Source organism: Dreissena polymorpha, chromosome 2, assembly GCF_020536995.1.
Source record: "Dreissena polymorpha isolate Duluth1 chromosome 2, UMN_Dpol_1.0, whole genome shotgun sequence".
In the NCBI taxonomy this organism is placed as follows: Eukaryota; Metazoa; Mollusca; class Bivalvia; order Myida; family Dreissenidae; genus Dreissena; species Dreissena polymorpha.
In genome coordinates, this window is record NC_068356.1 from 47,154,458 (window position 1) to 47,176,476 (window position 22,019).

The following is a 22,019-nucleotide window of genomic DNA, read 5'->3' on the forward strand; positions in this document are numbered from 1 at the left end:
GGAAGTGCTTTGGCGGATTTCATTGAAACTGGGTAGGAGTATATATATGGATAAGAGGATAATGCACACCATCTGTTAATAACGGAGTTATGGCCCTTTGTATCTTGAAAAAATGCTTTTTATGCCCCCCTTTGAAGAAGAGGGGGTATATTGCTTTGCTCATGTCGGTCTGTCGGTCCGTCCACCAGGTGGTTTCTGGATGATAACTCAAGAAAACTTATGCCTAGAGCCATGAAACTTCATAGGTACATTGGTCATGACTCGCAGATGACCCCTATTGATTTTGAGGTCACCAGGTCAAAGGTCAAGGTCACGGTGAACCGAAATAGTAAAATGGTTTCCGGATGATAACTCAAGAACGCTTAGGCCTAGGATTATGAAACTTGATAGGTAGATTGATCATGACTCGCAGATGACCCCTATTGATTTTCAGGTCACTAGGTCAAAGGTCAAGGTCACAATGACCCAAAATAGTAAAATGGTTTCCAGATGATAACTCAAGAACGCTTAGGCCTAGGATCATGAAACTTGATAGGTAGATTGATCATGACTCGCAGATGACCCCTATTGATTTTCAAGTCACTAGGTCAAAGGTCAAGGTCACAGTGACATGAAATAGTAAAATGGTTTCCGGATGATAACTCAAGAACGCTTATGCCTAGGATCATGAAACTTCGTAGGTAGATTGATAATGGCTGGCAGATGACCCCTATTGATTTTCAGGTCACAAGGTCAAAGGTCAAGGTCACGGTGACCCGAAATAGTATAATGGTTTCCGAATGATAACTCAAGAACGCTTAGGCCTAGGATCATGAAACTTGATAGGTAGATTGATCATGACTCGCAGATGACCCCTATTGATTTTCAAGTCACTAGGTCAAAGGTCAAGGTCACAGTGACATGAAATAGTAAAATGGTTTCCGGATGATAACTCAAAAACGCTTATGCCTAGGATCATGAAACTTCGTAGGTAGATTGATAATGGCTGGCAGATGACCCCTATTGATTTTCAGGTCACAAGGTCAAAGGTCAAGGTCACGGTGAACCGAAATAGTAAAATGGTTTCTGGATGATAACTCAAGAACGCTTAGGCCTAGGATCATGAAACTTGATAGGTAGATTGATCATGACTCGCAGATGACCCCTATTGATTTTCAGGTCACTAGGTCAAAGGTCAAGGTCACAATGACCCAAAATAGTAAAATGGTTTCCAGATGATAACTCAAGAACGCTTAGGCCTAGGATCATGAAATTTGATAGGTAGATTGATCATGACTCGCAGATGACCCCTATTGATTTTCAAGTCACTAGGTCAAAGGTCAAGGTCACAGTGACATGAAATAGTAAAATGGTTTCCGGATGATAACTCAAGAACGCTTATGCCTAGGATCATGAAACTTCGTAGGTAGATTGATAATGGCTGGCAGATGACCCCTATTGATTTTCAGGTCACAAGGTCAAAGGTCAAGGTCACGGTGACCCGAAATAGTATAATGGTTTCCGTATGATAACTCAAGAACGCTTAGGCCTAGGATCATGAAACTTGATAGGTAGATTGATCATGACTCGCAGTTGACCCCTATTGATTTTCAAGTCACTAGGTCAGATCAAGGTTACAGTGACATGAAATAGTAAAATGGTTTCCGGATGATAACTGAAGAACGCTTATTCCTAGGATCATGAAACTTGATAGGTAGATTGATCATGACTCGCAGATGACCCCTATTGATTTTGAGGTCACTAGGTCAAAGGTCAAGGTCACGGTGACCCAAAATAGTAAAATGGTTTCTGGATGATAACTCAAGAACGCTTATGGCTAGGATCATGAAACTTCATAGGTACATTGATCATGATTGGCAGATGACCCTATAGATTTTCATGTCACTAGGTCAAAGGTCAAGGTCACAGTGACAAAAAACATATTCACACAATGGCTGTCACTTCAACGGAGAGCCCATATGGGGGGCATGCATGTTTTACAAACAGCCCTTGTTTGAGTGTCAAATATAACATTTTGTGTCCAGAAGCATATTGGCGGGGGATATCAATTCAACGAATTTGCTTGTTGAAATACATTTTGAAAAATCTTTAGTGCATAAAAGACAGTTTTTCTTGCAGTTTGTGCTGATATCTTAAGGTATAAGAATATATCCTTGAATACTTCTGAAATCGGTGACAAAATTTCACGTTGCGTGAAGCATAACCATGTAGTAAAAATCGAATTTTGAACAAGATTCTAGTAAATAATTTAAGTAATTATTAAAGTAATTCTGATGTATTTAACATTGCCATAAGCAACATCATAAAAATATTACATGGCTGACAGGGTGACAGTAAATTTGTCAACTTGAGGAAATACTGTCAACCGTTGACAAATTTACTGTCACCCTGTCAGACATGTAATATTTATTTTATTATACCGAAAAAACTATTCAAACATGAACAATTTATATGAGCCATGAACAATTTTAATATTCAATAATTGTATTTAATTTCAGCAATTAGCAACCATTAATATTTTGATAACAGTAATAAAAGTACACTGGTTAACACAGTCAATTTCTTATCACAGAAAATAACAATTCAATAGTTAAACAGTATTAAGTATTTATTATATACCTGTTAAATGCTTTTAACAAAATACAGGTTGTATTAATCGTTGAAATAAATCCTGTATTATGCTATTCACTGTTTTCTGATTCCGTATTACCATACTAGCCGGACTACTTTTTTCGACCCATTTAATGAATATATTAAGTAGTACATCGGGTGACGTCATTTCTGTGACGAAACACAATACAGTCAATCTTGTGCTTGCGACCACTTGAATTAAGCGACTTTTGTCTTATGCGACCACTTTAAATCCCGCCCGAGCGTTTAAACTATATTTTCATATTGTATTAAGCAATTTTTGTCTTAGGCGACCAGCGACCGCTGATTTTAGTGTATTTTGATGCCCGAGTCTTGAATTAAGCGACCGCTTTAAGGTAAAAGTGGTAAATCTGTTGACCGTTCAGGGACAAATCAGTGTTGATTGTTTATCTAAGCCGATAACATGAATGATTACACCTTTGTTTTGATTTCACACCAGCCATTTTCCTTTGTCTCGATGACCGGTTCTGACCGGTGTTAATGCTTACTGCCAGGGATCATATTTTTTCGGTTTTGTCGGTCCTAGACCGATTGGGGTCATGAAAGACCGATTGAAAATCCCAAACAGTCGGTCCGATTCCCATGTCATGAAATCGATTACACAGTGTACATGCTAACACACCCTAATGACATTCTTATCTCGATTAGGTGTGATCAGGACCGGTTTATTGCACGTCAGACCAAGAATAAAAAACTTGTGAACAGCGGATTAAAGACGCATCTGAAAAGACGCGTCTGAATGCACGCACTGTAATTAAACAAAACATGCCGATACATTTTCCACCAGCGTAATAATCCGGTAATATAATTATGAATGAACGTCGCGGATCTGATGGACAGAACAGCCGAAAGTTATTTTTATGGGCGGAACTTCACATAAAGAGTACACAAGAAAAATAATATGCATCGAATAAATCTTTAGTAAAACCGTGTTAGAATCGTATTAATTCGTGTACTTTATACTTTGTTGTTGAATAACTCACGACCGGAAAATTAGATGCGTGGTTTCAAATGCTTCGTTCTCGTGATTAAATCCCTACGCATCTAAACTATCGGCCGTGGTTTATTTGACAACAAAGTATTTCTTAATTATTTGGTTTGTTGTTGTCAGTAGCCAACCTACTCACAGACATTTGATTGGTTCAGTGCATGTTTGTAAGCTATTATCGAGTCGACAACAATTTAAAACATCGGTATAGACTTACACAGATTAATAATATTGACAACGATGAAAAAAGTCTGATAAAACAGCACACGAAACAACAATGAAATACCAAATGATTAAACCAGTTGAGAAAACTCGTTCCGTTTAAAAAAAACTGCCTAAGGGAATTTTACTTGTACATGTATTATACCACCTTCATGAATGGCAAAATCAATGGTATATATTTTAACGTAATTTGTCATGATTTCGGATACACATTTTCGGATACTTTTCCCCATTTATATCCGGACCGATTGATGTTGCTGGAAAATATGATCCCTGCTTACTGCGTATCAATTTTTGGTGTCGAATAATACAGTGAGGTATTGCCAACAGTCTACGTGTTAAAGAGTTTACTATCTGGGACATTAAGTGACAAATTTGATCGCCGATTTTATTGCAGAAACAATGCGCTGACGCGACAAACATTTTCACAGTGTTCTCAAGAGGTGTAAAAATTAAACTATTAATCGGTAACATGTAGCGAAATTTGTTCATTAAAAATGTAATTGTTATTATGCTATTTAGTTTGTGTTAGCAAATTTTCCAATCAGGCGTGTTTATTTAGTTTTCAATCAAGGTGTTTTATTTATTTCCCTATGTACCATAATCGAGTCAGATATATATAAGCTTACATGCAGAAATTAAAATGTGAAAACGGAAAGTATTAACGTTAAATGAGAAAATTCGGGTATTGGAAGTGTCGAAGAGTAAAGGTGCACGTAAATTTAATCGCGAATGAGTTTGGAGTCGAAAAAACCCATTCTCCGTGCAAACCATTTACATTGTATTTAGAATAAGAGAGAACAAATACCACCTATTTTAAGGAAAAAATTGTTTTATTCATTTTGTTAGCTCATCTATTTTTTGAAGAAAAAAAATGAGCTATTGTCATTACTTTGGTGTCGGCGTCTGTGTCGGCGTCGGCGCCCGGTTAAGTTTTGCGTTTAGGTCCACTTCTCATAAAGTATCAATGCTATTGCATTCAAACTTGGTACACTTACTTACTATCATGAGGGGATAGTGTGGTTAAAACTAAGTTTCGATAAAGACATGGAAGAAATAGAAGTGGCAGTTCATATCGTTTCAACATTTTTGTTATAAACATTGGATTAAAATTGTCAACTTAATTGTTATAAACATTGGATTAACAATGTCATTAAGGTAAGCGTGTCGGAAACCTGTGTTTTCCCGGTTCAAATGTTTACACGTTAATTTAAATAAACTGTATTTATACGCGTCTTAAATAAACTATGGCGTACTGTTTTAGACATTGTTTTGTCAGTTTTGTTAAAGCAAAAAAATACAATTGTTAACTGTTTGTTGTTAGTTGTTGTATGTAATAAAAGGAATATTACTCTAGTCAATTGTTCCAAGAGTTTGTATCAGTCTCGTAGCTTGTGCTATTTCGCATCACACTCTAGGCTCCTCTCGTGTGCTACGTCATCACACAAGCCACTCGACTGATACAAACTCTTGGAACATTTTACTAGCGTAATATTCCGTATGTCTCTTAAAGTGTTTTCTAAGTCTAACAGTAACAAAGTAACTTCAAACAATTTTCCTGGAAAACGTGACGTCACCACAACAATGGAAATCAAATGACGCCGTCTTCATTCATAAACAGTGCGCGGACAATCATAGTGACATTCTGCACGTGATTGCTAAGGTAGCGGATGGCAGTATTTTTTGGACAGTAAATTTTTTCCCGCTTGGTCTGACAGTATTTCTATGTCAGGATGGCCTATGGGAGTTTAACATTGTCAATAAAAATGAGGTATAATAAAAAAATCTGTCTTTTATGCACTAGTTGAAATTCTAAAGAAAATTTGTTTGAAAAAGTTATATGAAATACTGTGGTGTTTACATCCATTAAAGTTAAAAGGAGGAACTTCACAAAGTCACGTGATTCTTCATCCTGTGTTTTGGAAGTGCTCTTGTTTCATCAAGTCTTTTTGCGTATAGCTAAAGATAAATGTGTCAAGATAGTGTAATGAAGCTTAACCCAGGCTTGGCGAAATTGCCGGTCCGTCGGTCCTGACCGGCAAATTTTCATTTGGTCCGGCAGGTTTAACCAGAATGTCGGTCCTTGTGACCGGCAAAATAAATGTGCAATGAATGCAAACATATCATATTTTTTCAAAGTTGAAAATTCGAAGAGCAAACCCTTTACTACAGTCTACATCATGAAAATGAAATCGCTCATTGTGTTGATGTGTGCAATAAGTTTGTTACGTACAATTAGCAAATCCAACTGGTTACACAACACCTACTTCAAACTCACAAAATCGGCAACTGCTTTCGCACATTTTAATCCCTTTTGTTAAAACATCGCAGTCTACACAGGGTCAGTAAAACCGCTAAGCGTGTTTTCACAACACTCACACATTCTTCGCGATATCATTCTATTTAAATTTACCACGAAACATTTAACAGAAATTTAATACACGCACGCTTTCCATGCGTTTGACGTGACGTTGTACATGTAGGGAATAATTTGCGCGCGCTTTTCTGGAGAGAAAGGATTAAAACACACTGTACATTTGCAGTTTATTTGAAGAATGTGATAACGTCGAGTAAAAATTAAATTGGGAAGAGTGTTTCGGAATACAAATTTAATTATGCGCATTTGAGAATTCAACAAAACACGGAATATGGACCAGTTTCTAGGACGCTCATACTTCGGTACGATGCGTTTTTTTCCGATTTTTCTGAGAAAAAAAGGGTTTATCTTAATGTACATAGTTGTGTTGTTGTTGTTTTTTCGGTCCGGCTAAATTTTCTCCGGACCGGCACATTTTCTGAAATGCCTGTCCGGATGACCGGCAGTTTTTTTCCAATTTCGCCAAGCCTGTTAACCGTTTCGCACTCAGAAACAAAGTGAAATCTCTGTGCAAACTGCATAAAACCAAAACAGCATAAAACCAGAACAGCCTGTGAGTAACTAGCAGTCTGTTCAGGCTTTATGCTGTTTGCTTCTCATCAGTATCTAAATGTTGGAAATGAAGCATAAAAAACTTGAATCTAGTAAAAAAAGGTCTTAAATTTAATATTACTTTCTAAGGCACTACAAACACGTCCAAAAACGTATCTAAGTGGTTACGGTTTAATGCATAGATACCTGATTTCAAATCATAGCCTGGGATTGTATGAACTACGGGATCATATTTTCTTCACTACATACAATATATTTGTTCAATCTGATGGGAACTCTTTGAAATAATATTACAATCTTTCTGGGAACAACCAGCGTCTAGAATTCAGCACAATATTGGCTTTTTTTTGTAGACTTGTAATTTCTCTCTAAAAACTATTATAGTACACTACAGTCAGTCAACCAGTTTAGAATCACCCAGTAAAAAACGTTAGTTCTTTTCACCACAATAATTTCTTTCGTTATTTAGTGTCAATGTGAGAAGATGTAAAAATAAAGGGTAAAATTTATTTTGTATGATAACAGGTTAGGCCAGACGGCATGTACATTTTTTTTTGGTCAAAAATAGCCAATTAAAGTTCACCCTTCGGAAAATTATTTAAAATCATTCAACTTACAGAATTAGTATTTCAAAACTTTGTCATGGCATTTTATTTCAATCAGCAAAAAGTTTATTTGAAAATAATAAAGCCTTCTATATCCATATGCACATTTTAAAACATAACTTATTCAATCAGTTCGGGTTAACTTTTTGCCGCATTTATCCCCCCTCTGTAAGCATAATACAAAAGCTTTCTTGCTAAAACTTTGTTAATTCATTCCTTTACCTAATGTATACCTTAGACACTTATCATTTTGTTTTTATTGGGGCATTATGGAAAATTAAATACAAATTAATCGGAACTGCTGATTATCGTAACTGGTTGATAAACTGTATAATTTATTTACCCTGGATGTTATGTTGAATATAAAAAAAATCCATTTTAGCAATAACATTGCTATGGCAAGAAGTATTGTTAATAAATGCTAGCTTAAGAATGCCTTTGTCTATAAAACAAGCACTACTTTGATGTAGGACAAGTACAAATCAAACTAAGGCATGTTGCAAAACACCGGATAAGAAATAAATTTCATGCTGTGCTGTTTGTTGCAGTAAGTAAAGGTTTTCATAGAGCTGCATGATTATTAATAAAAAAGACTGTTATTTATTCCAGTGTTAACCCTTTACCACTTAGATACGTATTTTCATGCATTTGTAGTCCCTTAGAAAGTTATATTTAATTTAAGACCTTTCTTACTAGATTAAAGGTTTTGAGACTTGATCTCCAAACCTTATATACTGGTGAGCAGCAAACAGCATAAAGGCTGAACAGACTGCGAGTTACTCGCATTGCGAGTTACTCGCATTGCGAGTTACTTGCAGGCTGTTCTGGTTTTATGCTTGTTTGCACAGAGCCATTTTTACTTTGCTTCTGAGTGGGAAAGGGTTAATATGAGCAAGTGTTCGCTATAATTCACCCTATTGGTGCAAAAAGGTACCATGTGCCTTTTGATTTTAATGTTACATGGTACCTTTTTGCACCAATGGGGGGAATTATAAACTAACTTTTCCTATGCCTATCCTGCAGGTGTATGATGACATAGACAGTTACAAGGTCAACGATGTGGTTGAGTTTGTGGGGGTATTGTCTGTAGACCCTTCCCTTGCCATATTCCCGGGAAATGGGTATGTAGAAATCCCATCTTAGCCTCATTTATGATGGACTACCGGTAGTTTCTACCTTCAGTAGATACATTATAGCTTTGGGTTGCGAAATTCAATTGAATTCTTATTGCTTGTATGACTCGATGTTTAGTGGTTAAAATGTCTCCTGTGGAAAAGCATGTATGTAATGTTTGTGATACTCAACAGTGCATATATATGCCCCGTGCTCTGTGAAAAGGGGTTTTTATTCATGTGCTTAAAGTGTCGTCCCAGGGATGACACTTTCTGCTTTTATGATTTTTCATTTCAAGAAAGTCTCTTCTTAGCAAAATCTAGTTCAGGCGGAAACACTTTACACACATGCATTAAATCATCTTTTCACAGAGTGAGGCTCATATCTGTGATTGAAATGAATATCATGACAATGTCAAATTATTCTGAAGCCATTCAGTCTTACTCAGACTCCATGATGGCAATCTTCAGTTTCTGCACTGGTGTAGTGCTAAGATTGTCTTAGCCTGCCCAGGAACAGTAAGTGTGTGTAGGTTAATGTCCCCTACTGGTGAAACCGGAGGGGACTTACGGTTTGTGCTCTGTGTGTCAGTCTGTCAGTCCATCACACTTTTCTGGATCATGCGATAACTTAAAAAGTTCTTCATATTTTTAGCTCACCTGAGCACAACGTGCTCATGGTGAACTTTTGTGATCGCCTTTTGTCCGTCGTGCGTCGTCAAAATCTCGCCTTGTGAACACTCTAGAGGCCACATTTATTTTCCGATCTTCATGAAACTTGGCCAGAACATATGTCCCATTGATACCTCGACTGAGTTTGAAACTGGGTCATGCTGAGTCAAAAACGAGGTCACAAGGTCAAAAAAAGAAAAACCTTGCGAACACTGTAGAAGTCACATTTGATGCCAAATCTTCATGTAACTTTGTCAAAATGTTTGTCTAAATTATATGTTAGTAAGTTCAAAAATGGTTCCGGTCCGTTGAAAAACATGGCCACCAGGGGGCGGGGCAGTATTCCTTATATGGCTATAGAGAAACCTTGTGAACACTCTAGAAGTCACAATTTTGCCCAATCATCATGAAACTTGGTGGAAACATTGGTCTCATTGATATCTCGGACGAGTTCGAAAATGGTCCAGATCGGTGAAAAAACATGGCCGCCAGGGGGCGGGGCAATTTTCTCTATATGTATATAGTGAAAACATGTGAACACTCTAGAAGTCACATTTATGGTCCAATCTTCATGAAATTTGGTCAGAACATGTGTTTTCTGGATATGACGGTTGAGTTCGAAAATGGTAACGTTTGCTTGAAAAACATTACTGCCAAGGGGCGGGTCATTTTTCCTTATATGGCTATATATGGCTATAGTAAAATCTTGTTAACACGCTAGAGGCTACATTTATTGTCTGATCTTCATTAAACTTGGTTAGAAGATTCATCCCAATAATATCTTGGACGAGTTTGAAAATTATGCCGGTTGGTTGAAAAACATGGCTGCCAGGGGGCGGGGCATTTTTCCTTATATGGCAATAGTAAAACCTTGTTAACACTCTAGAGTCCACATTTATTTTCCGATCTTCATGAAACTTGCTCATCAGATTTTTTTCCAATGATATCTTGGATGAGTTTAAAAATGGTAACCTTTGCTTGAAAAACATGGCTGCCAACGGGCGGTGCATTTTTCCTTATATGGCTATATTTGGCTATAGTAAAATCTTGTTAACACTCTAGAGGCCACATTTATTGTCCAATCTTCATGAAACTTGGTCAGAAGATTCATCCCAATAATATCTTGGAAGAGTTCGAAAATAATGCCGGTTGGTTAAAAAACATGGCCACCAGGGGGCAGGGCATTTTTCCTTATATGGCTATAGTAAAACCTTGTTAACACTCTAGAGGCCACATTTATTTTCCGATCTTCGTGAAACTTGGTCAGAAGATTTGTCCCAATGATATGTTGGATGAGTTTGAAAATGGTAACCTTTGTTTGAAAAACATGGCTGTCAAGGGGCGGGGCATTTTTCCTTATTTGGTTGTAGTAAAATCTTGTTAACACTCTAGAGGCCACATTTATTGTCCAATCTTCATAAAACTTGGTCAGAAGATTCATCCCAATAAAATCTTAGAAGAGTAAACAAAAATATTGCCCTTTGATTGAAAATCATGGCCGCCAGGGGGCGGGGCATTTTTCCTTATATGGCTATAGTAAAACCTTGTTAACACTCTAGAGGCCACATTTATTGTCCAATCTTCATGAAATTTGGTCAGAAAATTGTTCTCAATTATATCTTAGATGAGTTCGAAAATAATTATGTTTGCTTGAAAAACATGGCTTCCAAGGGGCGGTCTTCATGAAACTTGGTCAGAAGATTTGTCCCAATAATATCTTATTATCTCAGGTGAGCGACTTTGGGCATTTCAGGCCCTCTTGTTTCATGAAACTTGAAACATGGACAGATGGCAATATGGAGATTATGCACATCAATTCATTTTGTTCCTACGTCAAAAATTGTGGTTGCTATGGCAACAAATGTAAAATAAAAAAATACTGACTGGTGGAGTTTCACGGGTTGGGGACCATATTGCTTGGCAATCTCTTGTTTGATTATGTGATTCAAATATTGCAGTTGTCATTATAACAGCATATCTATATGAGCCTTGATCTGGGGAAATGGGGCTAAATGCATGTGCATAAAGTGTTGTTCCATATTAGCCTGTGCAATTCTCACTGGCTGATCAGGGAGGACACTTTTCGCAAAATCTTGATTTTCCCTAAGAAGAGACCTTCTTTAAGCCCCATTTTCCTATGTTGAGATTTTTTGCTCTTGTAACTGTTTAACTTACAAGAATTGTTTAACTTTCTCAGGAAAAATGTAATGTGTACAAATCTCTTTTAAGTGCTATTAAATACAGCTATTAATCCCAACAAACATAAACCTTCATTGTCATATTTGTGTTGTATAGGGATGGAGATCACCCGCTCCTGGGTGGAGTTGAGGAGTCTATAGAGGAGCTTCACGCCCATGCCCCACCCCCCTCCCTGGTGCCACGCCTCCATGCTGTATTGTGCAATCACTTGGCACATGTCAACCCTCTAGTGCCAAACACTGGAACTGAGGAGTACAGTACAGGTGTGCTTGATTTTAGTTGTAACAGTTAAGTGACTGGTTTGCCCAAATTACAACCTCTTACAGACTGTTTCCCAATAGCAAAAAGTCACATTTTTTTCCAAAAAATAAGCCAAACTTTCCAAATAAACTCAATAATTGGTTTATTGAGTTTATTTAACTACAATATAATGCCCTGGTACTTAATAATATAAAGTTGTAAATAAAGTTTATCATGCATATATAAACAATTTGAATACTGTTATTTATAATCATATTAATAATGTTTCATTTTTCCCAATTTCAATATTTAGGAGGCTATTTTTCGCAATTAAAGGCACAGGCTGTAAAATATTAAGCAAACAAAATCACTGTGGTTAATCTATCTTGGTTGAAGTGCCTTTGATTTGAAAACCAGGCCAGCTAGCTCATTTGGTATAGTGCTGAAATACAAATCTGAGGACTAGGGTTTTGATTAAGAGCCTGGGCACATTAGGGGTTTGATTAAGAGCCTGGGCACAATAGGGGTTTGATTAACAGCCTGACCACATTCGGGGTTTGATTAAGAGCCTGGACACATTAGGGGTTTGATTAAGAGCCTTGCTGCATTAGGGGTTTGATTTACAGTCTAGCCATATTAGTTAGTTATATGTTAGTTTAAACCTATTAATTTTAGCTAGATAGCATGGAAAGCCTAAGACTTATTTGAAACACTCTCGAGTCCATTTCCTGGGACTAGAACCAGTACTTGGTGTCTTTAAGAGAGATCTCAAGAACACTCCCGCGGTGGGGATCCCCTTAATTCATGTCATTCTTGACACTTGACAAAATCACATCATGTGGGAAGTAATCATGGAGAGCCTGGGTGCATTGATTGCCAAATAACAGCTTTTTAGCACATAGAAATATGAAATATTTACTAAGATATAAAAGTTGCTTTACACACGACAACACAATTTGGTATGCATAGTGTGGACTATGCAGATGTAATATGGCTGTTTTACTTAAGAAACTGTTACAGTATGATAATAAAGTATCAGTTCAGGTTTGTCCGTATTTAACTGTTGCGTACTGTATATATCCTCTCAATCTAATTTTACTGCGTATTTAAGCCACCTTTTCCAATAAAAAGTAAGGCCTTAAATGTGAAATGTAGTTGAGATTTAGATGTTATAGCAATCATTTGGGAAAGCATATAAGTGGCTTTGTGTATGTTCCACATTCTGTTAAACTATTTTTTTTTTCTAAAAGGGTTTAATATTCAATTAAAATTGAAATATTTGGCTTTTATTTTAATAATCCAGTATTTGCTTGCCATCTCTAGTTTAAAGGCTTTAATGTTGCTCAATATCTTACCTGTACAGGAGCTCAAAGGCGTTTGCTTCCTACAAAAGAGAAAATGTTATCAATATGCCTCTGTTGCAATTATTATGAAATTTTCGGAGTCCCTTGCATGAAATATTTCCTCTTTTGCAGATTTAGAAAATAGTCAAAGGGAGGTAACACAAAATTTCAGCCTTGCAGTTCTAAACAATAGTCAAAAGAAGATAACATAATGTTTTCACCATGCAGTTCTAGAGAATATTTAAAGAGAGGTAAACAGAATGTTTTCACCTTGCAGTTCTAGAGAATATTCAAAGAGAGGTAACCACGCTCCGGGAAGAGTTGCTGTCCATTCTGGAGCTGTCGTTGCTAGGAGACCGACTGGCTGCCGAGTACCTGCTGTGTAACCTAGTGGCCAGCGTGTAAGAACTGGTTTGATTTGAGCCTTGGTTTTGGAAAACTGGGCTTAATGCATGTACGTAAAGTGTCATCCCAGATTATCTACATATAACACAGGCTAATCTTGGATAACTTTATACGTGCACGCATTTAACCCAGTTCTCCAAGAAACAAGCATATTTTATGCTAGGTAGTGAAGTGTAGAATAACATAGGTGGGATAAATAATTACATTACTCACAATGCTAGATAATTGTCTTCAAATGTAAAAAGTAAAAAAAAACTACTTTGTATCATAAAAATGACAGAAAGCTAGTTTCATTCAGTCTGATAGCATTATAAAATGACTAATACATATTTTCATTTGCTCTTTCACACTTTAAATTTTGTGTATCGCACTGGAAACAAATATCAACTGTTGGTTTCAACTTAGAGAAATGTTGCTTAAAAACACCATCAATACATTTTTAGCTTAAATATTTAACAAAAAGTTACACTACTCACCCAAATGCCAGCGTTATGCTTTCGGTAAACTAGCTACATCTCTATATCCAGTGCCCCAGATAATTATTTTGAAAATAGGGTTTTCACCCATTGATTTTGAAAAATAGGGTGATTTCATTCTTGAAATAGGGTGAATCGAATTATAAAAATACAAACCGTAAAATTATTTCTGCTTTACTTCTATTTAAGCTGCACACTTGTATTGATTCAGTAAAACTGTAAACTATCATAATTAACTTTAATAAACAGATGTTTCATAATATCTTTAACCATTGAAACTGACCATGATATAAACTTTAAACTTTAAAAAAATCGATAACACAAATGATTTATTGGCTCTTGCTATCTTGGTTCGAAACAGTTTGCGATAGACTGATATTTTGGCGCAACAATCGCGCACGTCTTTTGACCACTCTTGGACATTATTATTAGGCATCGTAATAGAAACTGAAAGTACAGACGCTTTACAAATACATGCACAATGAACAACGGATTCAGTTCGATTGAAAATGATGTATGTCGTCGTAAATAATTTGGTCAGACACTTTATTTAACGATGAAATCTAGACCGCAAAGCGTTTGAATAACTTTGACTGTTTTCCTGTTCTGTCATCCAGGCGCTTGCTAAATGAAAGCGTCGCCGCGTTACGATAATAATTCCAAAGAAAAAATACTGAAAATGAGCAAAGCATTCGATTGGAGCTATTGTACTGTATGCATTTGCGTAAAAGTCAAATAAGTTGCGTTTTCAATACGCATAATATTGTATTTCTTTGCGTTTTTAAACATTTAAATAGGGTGAAAAACGCAAATACACAGCTTATCTGGGGCACTGATATCATTGTTTCTAGTAAGGGTATTCAATTATACCCCCATTACCAATGCTGTAAAGGAGTAACTTTGTCCGTTGGTCTGTCGGTTCCGAAAATTTAATCCGATCTTCACCAAACTTGGTCAGAAGTTGTATATAGATGATGTCTAGGTCAAGTTTGAATATGGGTCATGCCGGATCAAAAATTAGGTCACGGGGTCACTTTTTAAAACTGAAAGTTTGTCCGGACCATAACAATGTCATTTATTGTTAGATTTTAAAATGACTTGGTACATTCGTTCACCATCATGGGACGGTGTGTCATGCGAAAGAATTACGTCGATATCTCCAAGGTCAAGGTCACACTTGGAGTTGCCCATAAATGAGCTTGTCGGGGCCATGACTTTGTCATTTACTGTGACACTTTAAAATCATTTGGCACATTTGTTAGCCATCATTGGATGGTGTGTCATGTGAAAGAATTATGTAGATATCTCCAAGGTCACACTTTGAGTTCAAAGGTAAAAAATGGCCATAAATGAGCTTGTCTGGGCCATAACTATGTCGGTCATTGTCAGATTTTAAAATCATTTGGCACATTTGTTCACCATCATTGGACAGTGTGTCATGCAAAAAAATAACGTCAATATCTCCATGGTCAAGGTCCCACTTTGAGCTCAAAGGTCATAAATGGCCAAAAATGAGCTTGTCCGGGCCATAACTATGTCGTTCATTGTGAGATTTTTAAATCATTTGGCGCATTTGTTCACCATCATTGGACGGTGTGTTATGCGAAAGAATTACGTCGATATCTCCAAGGTCAAGGTCACACTTTGAGTTCAAAGGTCAAAAATGGCCATAAATGATCTTGTCCAAGCCATAATTATTAGAGCTGTAATGCTTCACCCATCATTCGATTTGATTCAATTTCAATACCAAATGGTCCGATTTGATTATTTTCTGATCGATTCAAATTAAACTACTTGCTGCTTATTTTGCAAACTATTTAATGTTTGATTTGTCCAGGGCATGAATTAACATGTTTGGTATTTGTTATTAACTTATTATGTTGTACATTTGAAGTGTTTAATTTTTTATACGCCCGTCTATGACGGGACGTATTATGGTATACCCCGCGTCCGTCTGTCCGTCCGTCCGTCTGTCCGTCCGTATGTCTGTTAATGTCGTACGCTACGTCAAATATCCTTCGATGGATTTTTTTCAAATTTCAACACAATCTTAATATTGATAAACCCTGATCCCCTTTCGTTTTTGACGGAATTCTGAATTGTCGTTCCAGAGTTATGGGACTTTGTTCGTCAAAATTTCGTTATTTCATTGAATGTCCTACTGTAGCTATATAAAAATGTTAAAGTTGTTATAACTTTGGTATGCTTGGACCTAGAGTCTTGAAACTTGACATGAAGGTTGGCCAGAACTAGTAAGTAACCCCTGGACATTTCAAGGTCATTCATTTGAAGGTCAAGGTCACTGTGACCTTGAATGTAAAAATGTTAAAGTTCTTATTTCATGTTATAACTTTGGTATGCTTGTACCTAGAGTCTTCAAACTTGAAATAAAGATTGGCCAGTACTAGAAGATGACCACTGGTCATTTCAATGTCATTCATTTGAAGGTCAAGGTCACTGTGACCTTAAATGTTAAAATGTTAAAATTGTTATAACTTTGGTATGCTTGGACATAGAGTCTTCAAACTTGACATGAAGGTTTGCAAGCACACTTAGATGACCACTGGTCATTTCAAGGTCATTCATTCTAAGGTCAAGGTCACACAAGGTCACTGTGACCTTAAATGTTAAAATGTTAAAATTGTTATAACTTTGGTATGCTTGGACATAGAGTCTTCAAACTTGACATGAAGGTTTGCAAGCACACTTAGATGACCACTGGTCATTTCAAGGTCATTCATTCTAAGGTCAAGGTCACTGTGACCTTAAATGTTATTGTTGTTCATGTATCCTACCGTAGCTCAAATATCCCCCGATGGATTTTTTATACGCCCGTCTATGACGGGACGTATTATGGTATACCCCGCGTCCGTCTCTCCGTCCGTCCGTCCGTCCGTCCGTCCGTCCGTCCGTCCGTCTGTTAATGTCGTACGCTACGTCAAATATCCTTTGACAGATTTTCTTCAAATTTTAACACAATCTTAATATTGATAAACCCTGATCCCCTTTCGTTTTTGACGGAATTCTGAATTGTCGTTCCAGAGTTATGGGACTTTGTTCGTCAAAATTTCGTGATTTCATTGAATGTCCTACTGTAGCTCAAATATCCTTCGATGGATTTTTTTCAAATTTCAACACAATCTTAATATTGATAAACCCTGATCCCCTTTCGTTTTTGACGGAATTCTGAATTGTCGTTCCAGAGTTATGGGACTTTGTTCGTCAAAATTTCGTGATTTCCATGCTCATGTACTTATAAAATAAACCATGTATTCAAATACAAATAAACTGAAGTAAAAAAATGATTCAAAGGGTTATTTATTACCTTACTACTTCATTGGCGAACGACGGGCGTATCATGCGCTCATGGCGCAGCTTTTATTAAATAAAATTTAAAAACGCAACATTGTTTTATAAGTAACAAATTTATTGAACAAAACTTCATGTTGCGTTATTCATAAATAACATATAATGCACAATGTATCTCATGTGTTTAACAGAAGAAACAAAAACACAAAACATGTAAGTATATAAGCAACTTCCAGTTGACTTCTTAACAGAATGCACTCAGTTTCGTAAACAAACCATATGTATTTAGGAAAAAAATGAGATCAAATCATCACATGAGTATAATTTTTTTGCTAACGTGTTTAAAGAGCTTGTCGTGGGTGATGAAGATTTCACATCTGAAATATCAACAGAGTGTTTTCTCTTTAAATGTTGCCTCAAATTTGTAGTGCTTCAAGATCTAGGGTAACTTACGTCAACAAAACACGTTTTGCAAGTTGTCTTTGCATCAGAACCTTCGCGAAATGTTCCCATACTTTTGATTTTAATTTTGACGGTGCGTCTTTCAGCGTGGTTGAAGGAGCCATTTTACCGGCTGATGTAATGCTCAGCATGTTATTCAGTCATTCATTGGATGCCATATTGGCTATTGACCAATCACAAGATGTATTACAAATGACAAGAACGTTTAGACGACAGATTTAGAAAGTAAGGTTTAAAATGGGGATCAATTGGGATTGCAGTGAATCGAATCGAAATTGGCCGTATTGGTATAGAAATCGAATTTGCGGCGTTGAACCGGTTTTTTGATGCATCGAACCCAATCGTCACAGCTGTAATAACTATATCATTCATTGTGAGATTTTAAAATTACTCTGTACATTTGTTCACAATCATTGGACGGTGTGTCATGCGAAAGAATTACATCGATATCTCCAAGGTTAAGGTCACATTTGGAGTTCAAAAGTCAAAAATTGCCATATATGAGCTTGTCTGGGCAATAACTATTGTCATTCATTGTGAGATTTTAAAATGACTCTTTACATAACTTTTGTTCACAGTAATTGGACGGCATGTCATGCGAAAGAATTCAAGAGTTCAAAGGTCAAAATGGCTGTAAATGATAATGGCATAATAATTCTTAAAAATCGCCATAAATTAGCTTCTATTGTTTTGTGAAGACAGCATTCAAAATATTCTGTGTCAATGCAGCATGTGGTGGTAAATGTCACGTCTTTGACAAAGCTCTAGTTGAAACTGTACACATGTATTCGGGGTCATTGAGTGAGTTCACTGACCAAATCCATAAGCCTACAATGCAATTTTCAATGAGTAATTTCTCAATATCACTGTTTCTACTTGAAGTATTCAAATGAATACAACTATGAAGGTTGTTCTCCTGCTCTAGATTCATCATTTATGTCAATAAATTCCAAAACTCGGAGCAATATTTGCTTAATCGGATATTTCGACTATATCACATAGTCTTCATCAGCGATGTGCTGGTCAGTTGAGCGAGTCACGTGACGTAGGATGGTTCAGGTACGTGGATGACACAATGACCAAGCTTCATGAGTATGATATCGAGTCGTTCTCCTCACACTTAAACTCCATAGATGAACATATCAAGTTTACATCAGAACAAGAGGAAGATGGTAAGATACCCTTTTTGGACACTTGTGTTCACGTGAACGACGACGGTTCCACCAAGGTTACTGTTTATCGAAAACCAATACACACCGACCAGTACCTAATCTTCAATTCCAACCACCACTTAGACCACAAACGGTCGGTAGTTAGGTCATTATTCCACAGAGCAGAGAAAATAGTCAGTGAACAACATGACCAAAAGTCAGAAATTGAACACTGCAAAACTGCACTAAGGGCCAACGGTTATCCAGAGTGGATGTTTACGATCCCCAAGAAGAAAGACAAAACACCATCTGATAAATCCTCCAACAAAAACCAAAAGATTAATATAGGTATGCCATACATCCAGGGCACGTCAGAAGCTCTGCACAGAACATTCAAGAAATATGGTGTCAACATGTACCATCGACCATATAACTATCAGACAACAATTAACTCACGTTAAAGATAAGACAGACAAATGAAAAAAGTGTGGGGTGGTTTATTACATACAGTGTGAACAATGCAAAAACGATTACATAGGTGAAACAGGAAGATCATTGGACATAAGACTGAAAGAACATGTAGCCAGATCCAAATCGGCCATATATGAACATTGCTCCCACACAGGACATAAGATTGATCCAAACAACACCAAAATACTAGCATCTGAGGACTCGCACATAAAACGGCGGGTCAAAGAGGCCATTAACATCAAACAACGAGGACCATCGCTTAACCAGGACGAGGGGCTGGAACTTCCGCCTGTGTACAATTCTCTCCTCGTGTCACGTGACCATCTTACGTCACGTGACTCACTCAACTGACCAGCACATCGCTGATGAAGACTATGTGATATAGTCGAAATATCCGAGTAAGCAAATATTGCTCTGAGTTATGGAATTTACGAGCTCAAATATTCAAATGAAACTTCGCAAATGTGTTTAGGATGATTGTTTTAGTTCACTGACCAAGGTTTCTAACTTTGTCCTGCAATTTACCATGCGTGGGTCCAACAACTTGTGTATCTAACAAATTCAGGTTACATGGGCATCCAACAAATTTTAAAGGTTGGAAATTGAGTTAAATGTGTGCATCCAACAATCTTTCTGACATGCAGATTGTAGATGGGGCAAGTCAAGATCAAGATCAATGATGTTAAAAATATATTAGCCGTGTTCTGTGAAAAAGGGGTTTAATGCATGTGCATAAAGTGTTGCTCCAGATTAGCCCAAACTGAATTTTTTGCTAAGAAGAAGCTTTCTTTAAACGAAAAAAAGTCATAACAGCCGAAAGTGTTGTCCCTGATTAGCCTGTGGCGACTGCACATGCTTATCTGGGATGACACTTTATGCATATGCATTAAACACCCTTTTCACAGAGCACGGCTCATATAAATGGGTTTTAGGTAAATGACCTCTTTAATCATAGAAATATTGTGCTGAAATTGTTTGTGTAAGTATGTTACAGGCAAATCTAGAGAGGGATTGCATTTGGGACCAGTGAGGTCAAGGTTGCTGTTACTAAAAATAGAAAGAGTTTCTGTTCAATAACTTACAGTTGGATGTAGGTTTTGTGGATCCATTTTGTTATTAAAGTAGCCTTCAAGTAGACTTAGGATTGGATTGCACTTAGGACGAGTTGGGCGAAGTTTATGGTTACTAAAAATAAAAAAATGGTTTTCACTCAATATCTTGTGGAGCATTGTGCTTAAATGTTTTGCCTAGGATACTTAGATGCAGACCTTGCATTAAAATGTGAATTCATTTTGCATAATCAATTGGAATATTATCTTTTTTTCAGATATGGGCGAGCAGACGTCATGCCCCTGGGCAAGTTTGGCCTCAACCTGAGCAACTGCCCCAGTACCCCTACATACTCCCAGCTTCTTCATCATCTCATATCTAACCTCGTCACTCAGGTATAACCTGCCCCAGTACCCCTACATACTCCCAGCTGCTTCATCATCTCATATCTAACCTCGTCACTCAGGTATAACCTGCCCCAGTACCCCGACATACTCCCAGCTGCTTCATCATCTCATATCTAACCTCGTCACTCAAGTATAACCTGCCCCAGTACCCCTACATACTCCCAGCTGCTTCATCATCTAATATCTTACCTCGTCACTCAGGTATAACCTGCCCCAGTACCCCTACATATTCCCAGCTGCTTCATCATCTCATATCTAACCTCGTCACTCAGGTAACCTGCCCCAGTACCCCTACATACTCCCAGCTTCTTCATCATCTCATATTTAACCTCGTCACTCAGGTATAACCTGCCCCAGTACCCCTACATACTCACAGCTTCTTCATCATCTCATATCTAACCTCGTCACTCAGGTATAACCTGCCCTTGTACCCCTACATACTCCCAGCTGCTTGATCATCTCATATCTAACCTCGTCACTCAGGTATAACCTGCCCTTGTACCCCTACATACTCCCAGCTGCTTCATCATCTCTTATCTAACCTCGTCACTCCGGTATAACCTGCCCCAGTACCCCTACATTCTCCCAGCTGCTTCATCATCTCATATCAAACCTCGTCACTCAGGTATAACCTTCCCCAGTACCCCTACATACTCCCAGCTGCTTCATCATCTCTTATCTAACCTCGTCACTCAAGTATAACCTGCCCTTGTACCCCTACATACTCCCAGCTGCTTCATCATCTCATATCTAACCTCGTCACTCAGGTATAACCTGCCCCAGTACCCCTACATACTCCCAGCTGCTTCATCATCTCTTATCTAACCTCGTCACTCAAGTATAACCTGCCCTTGTACCCCTACATACTCCCAGCTGCTTCATCATCTCATATCAAACCTTGTCACTCAGGTATAACCTGCCCCAGTACCCCTACATACTCCCAGCTGCTTCATCATCTCATATCAAACATCGTCACTCAAGTATAACCTGACGCAGTACCCCTACATACTCCCAGCTGCTTCATCATCTCATATCAAACCTCGTCACTCAAGTATAACCAGCCCCAGTACCCCTACATACTCCCAGCTGCTTCATCATCTCATATCTAACTTGTCACTCAGGTATAACCTGCCCCAGTACCCCTACATACTCCCAGCTGCTTCGTCATCTCATATCTAACCTCGTCACTCAGGTATAACCTGCCCCAGTACCCCTACATACTCCCAGCTGCTTCATCATCTCATATCTTACCTTGTCACTCAGGTATAACCTGCCCCAGTACCCCTACATACTCCCAGCTGCTTCATCATCTCATATCAAACCTCG

At 37.6% G+C, this 22,019-nt stretch overlaps 1 protein-coding gene and 1 long non-coding RNA gene across 4 annotated transcripts in view; both read left to right on the forward strand.

Annotated features, from left to right (window-relative positions):
* The window catches only part of LOC127866933 (mini-chromosome maintenance complex-binding protein-like), a 55,642-nt gene that overhangs the window by 14,344 nt on the left and 19,279 nt on the right, over positions 1-22,019 (forward strand). The window contains exons 7-10 of the mRNA XM_052407798.1: positions 8,420-8,517; positions 11,476-11,642; positions 13,240-13,363; positions 20,564-20,681. Coding sequence (XP_052263758.1) covers positions 8,420-8,517; positions 11,476-11,642; positions 13,240-13,363; positions 20,564-20,681 — 507 coding nt within the window. The remainder of the gene's footprint in view (positions 1-8,419; positions 8,518-11,475; positions 11,643-13,239; positions 13,364-20,563; positions 20,682-22,019) is intronic.
* Positions 244-1,806, forward strand: LOC127866937 (uncharacterized). Of its 3 annotated transcripts, none has more exons than XR_008043169.1 (4): positions 244-441; positions 587-680; positions 971-1,166; positions 1,312-1,574. It is a non-coding gene; the product is annotated as an uncharacterized LOC127866937 (long non-coding RNA). The 3 variants fall into 3 exon arrangements; XR_008043170.1 differs by lacking the exon at positions 244-441 and adding an exon at positions 1,737-1,806 and having other exon boundaries at positions 452-680; positions 1,312-1,448; XR_008043168.1 differs by lacking the exon at positions 244-441 and having other exon boundaries at positions 452-680.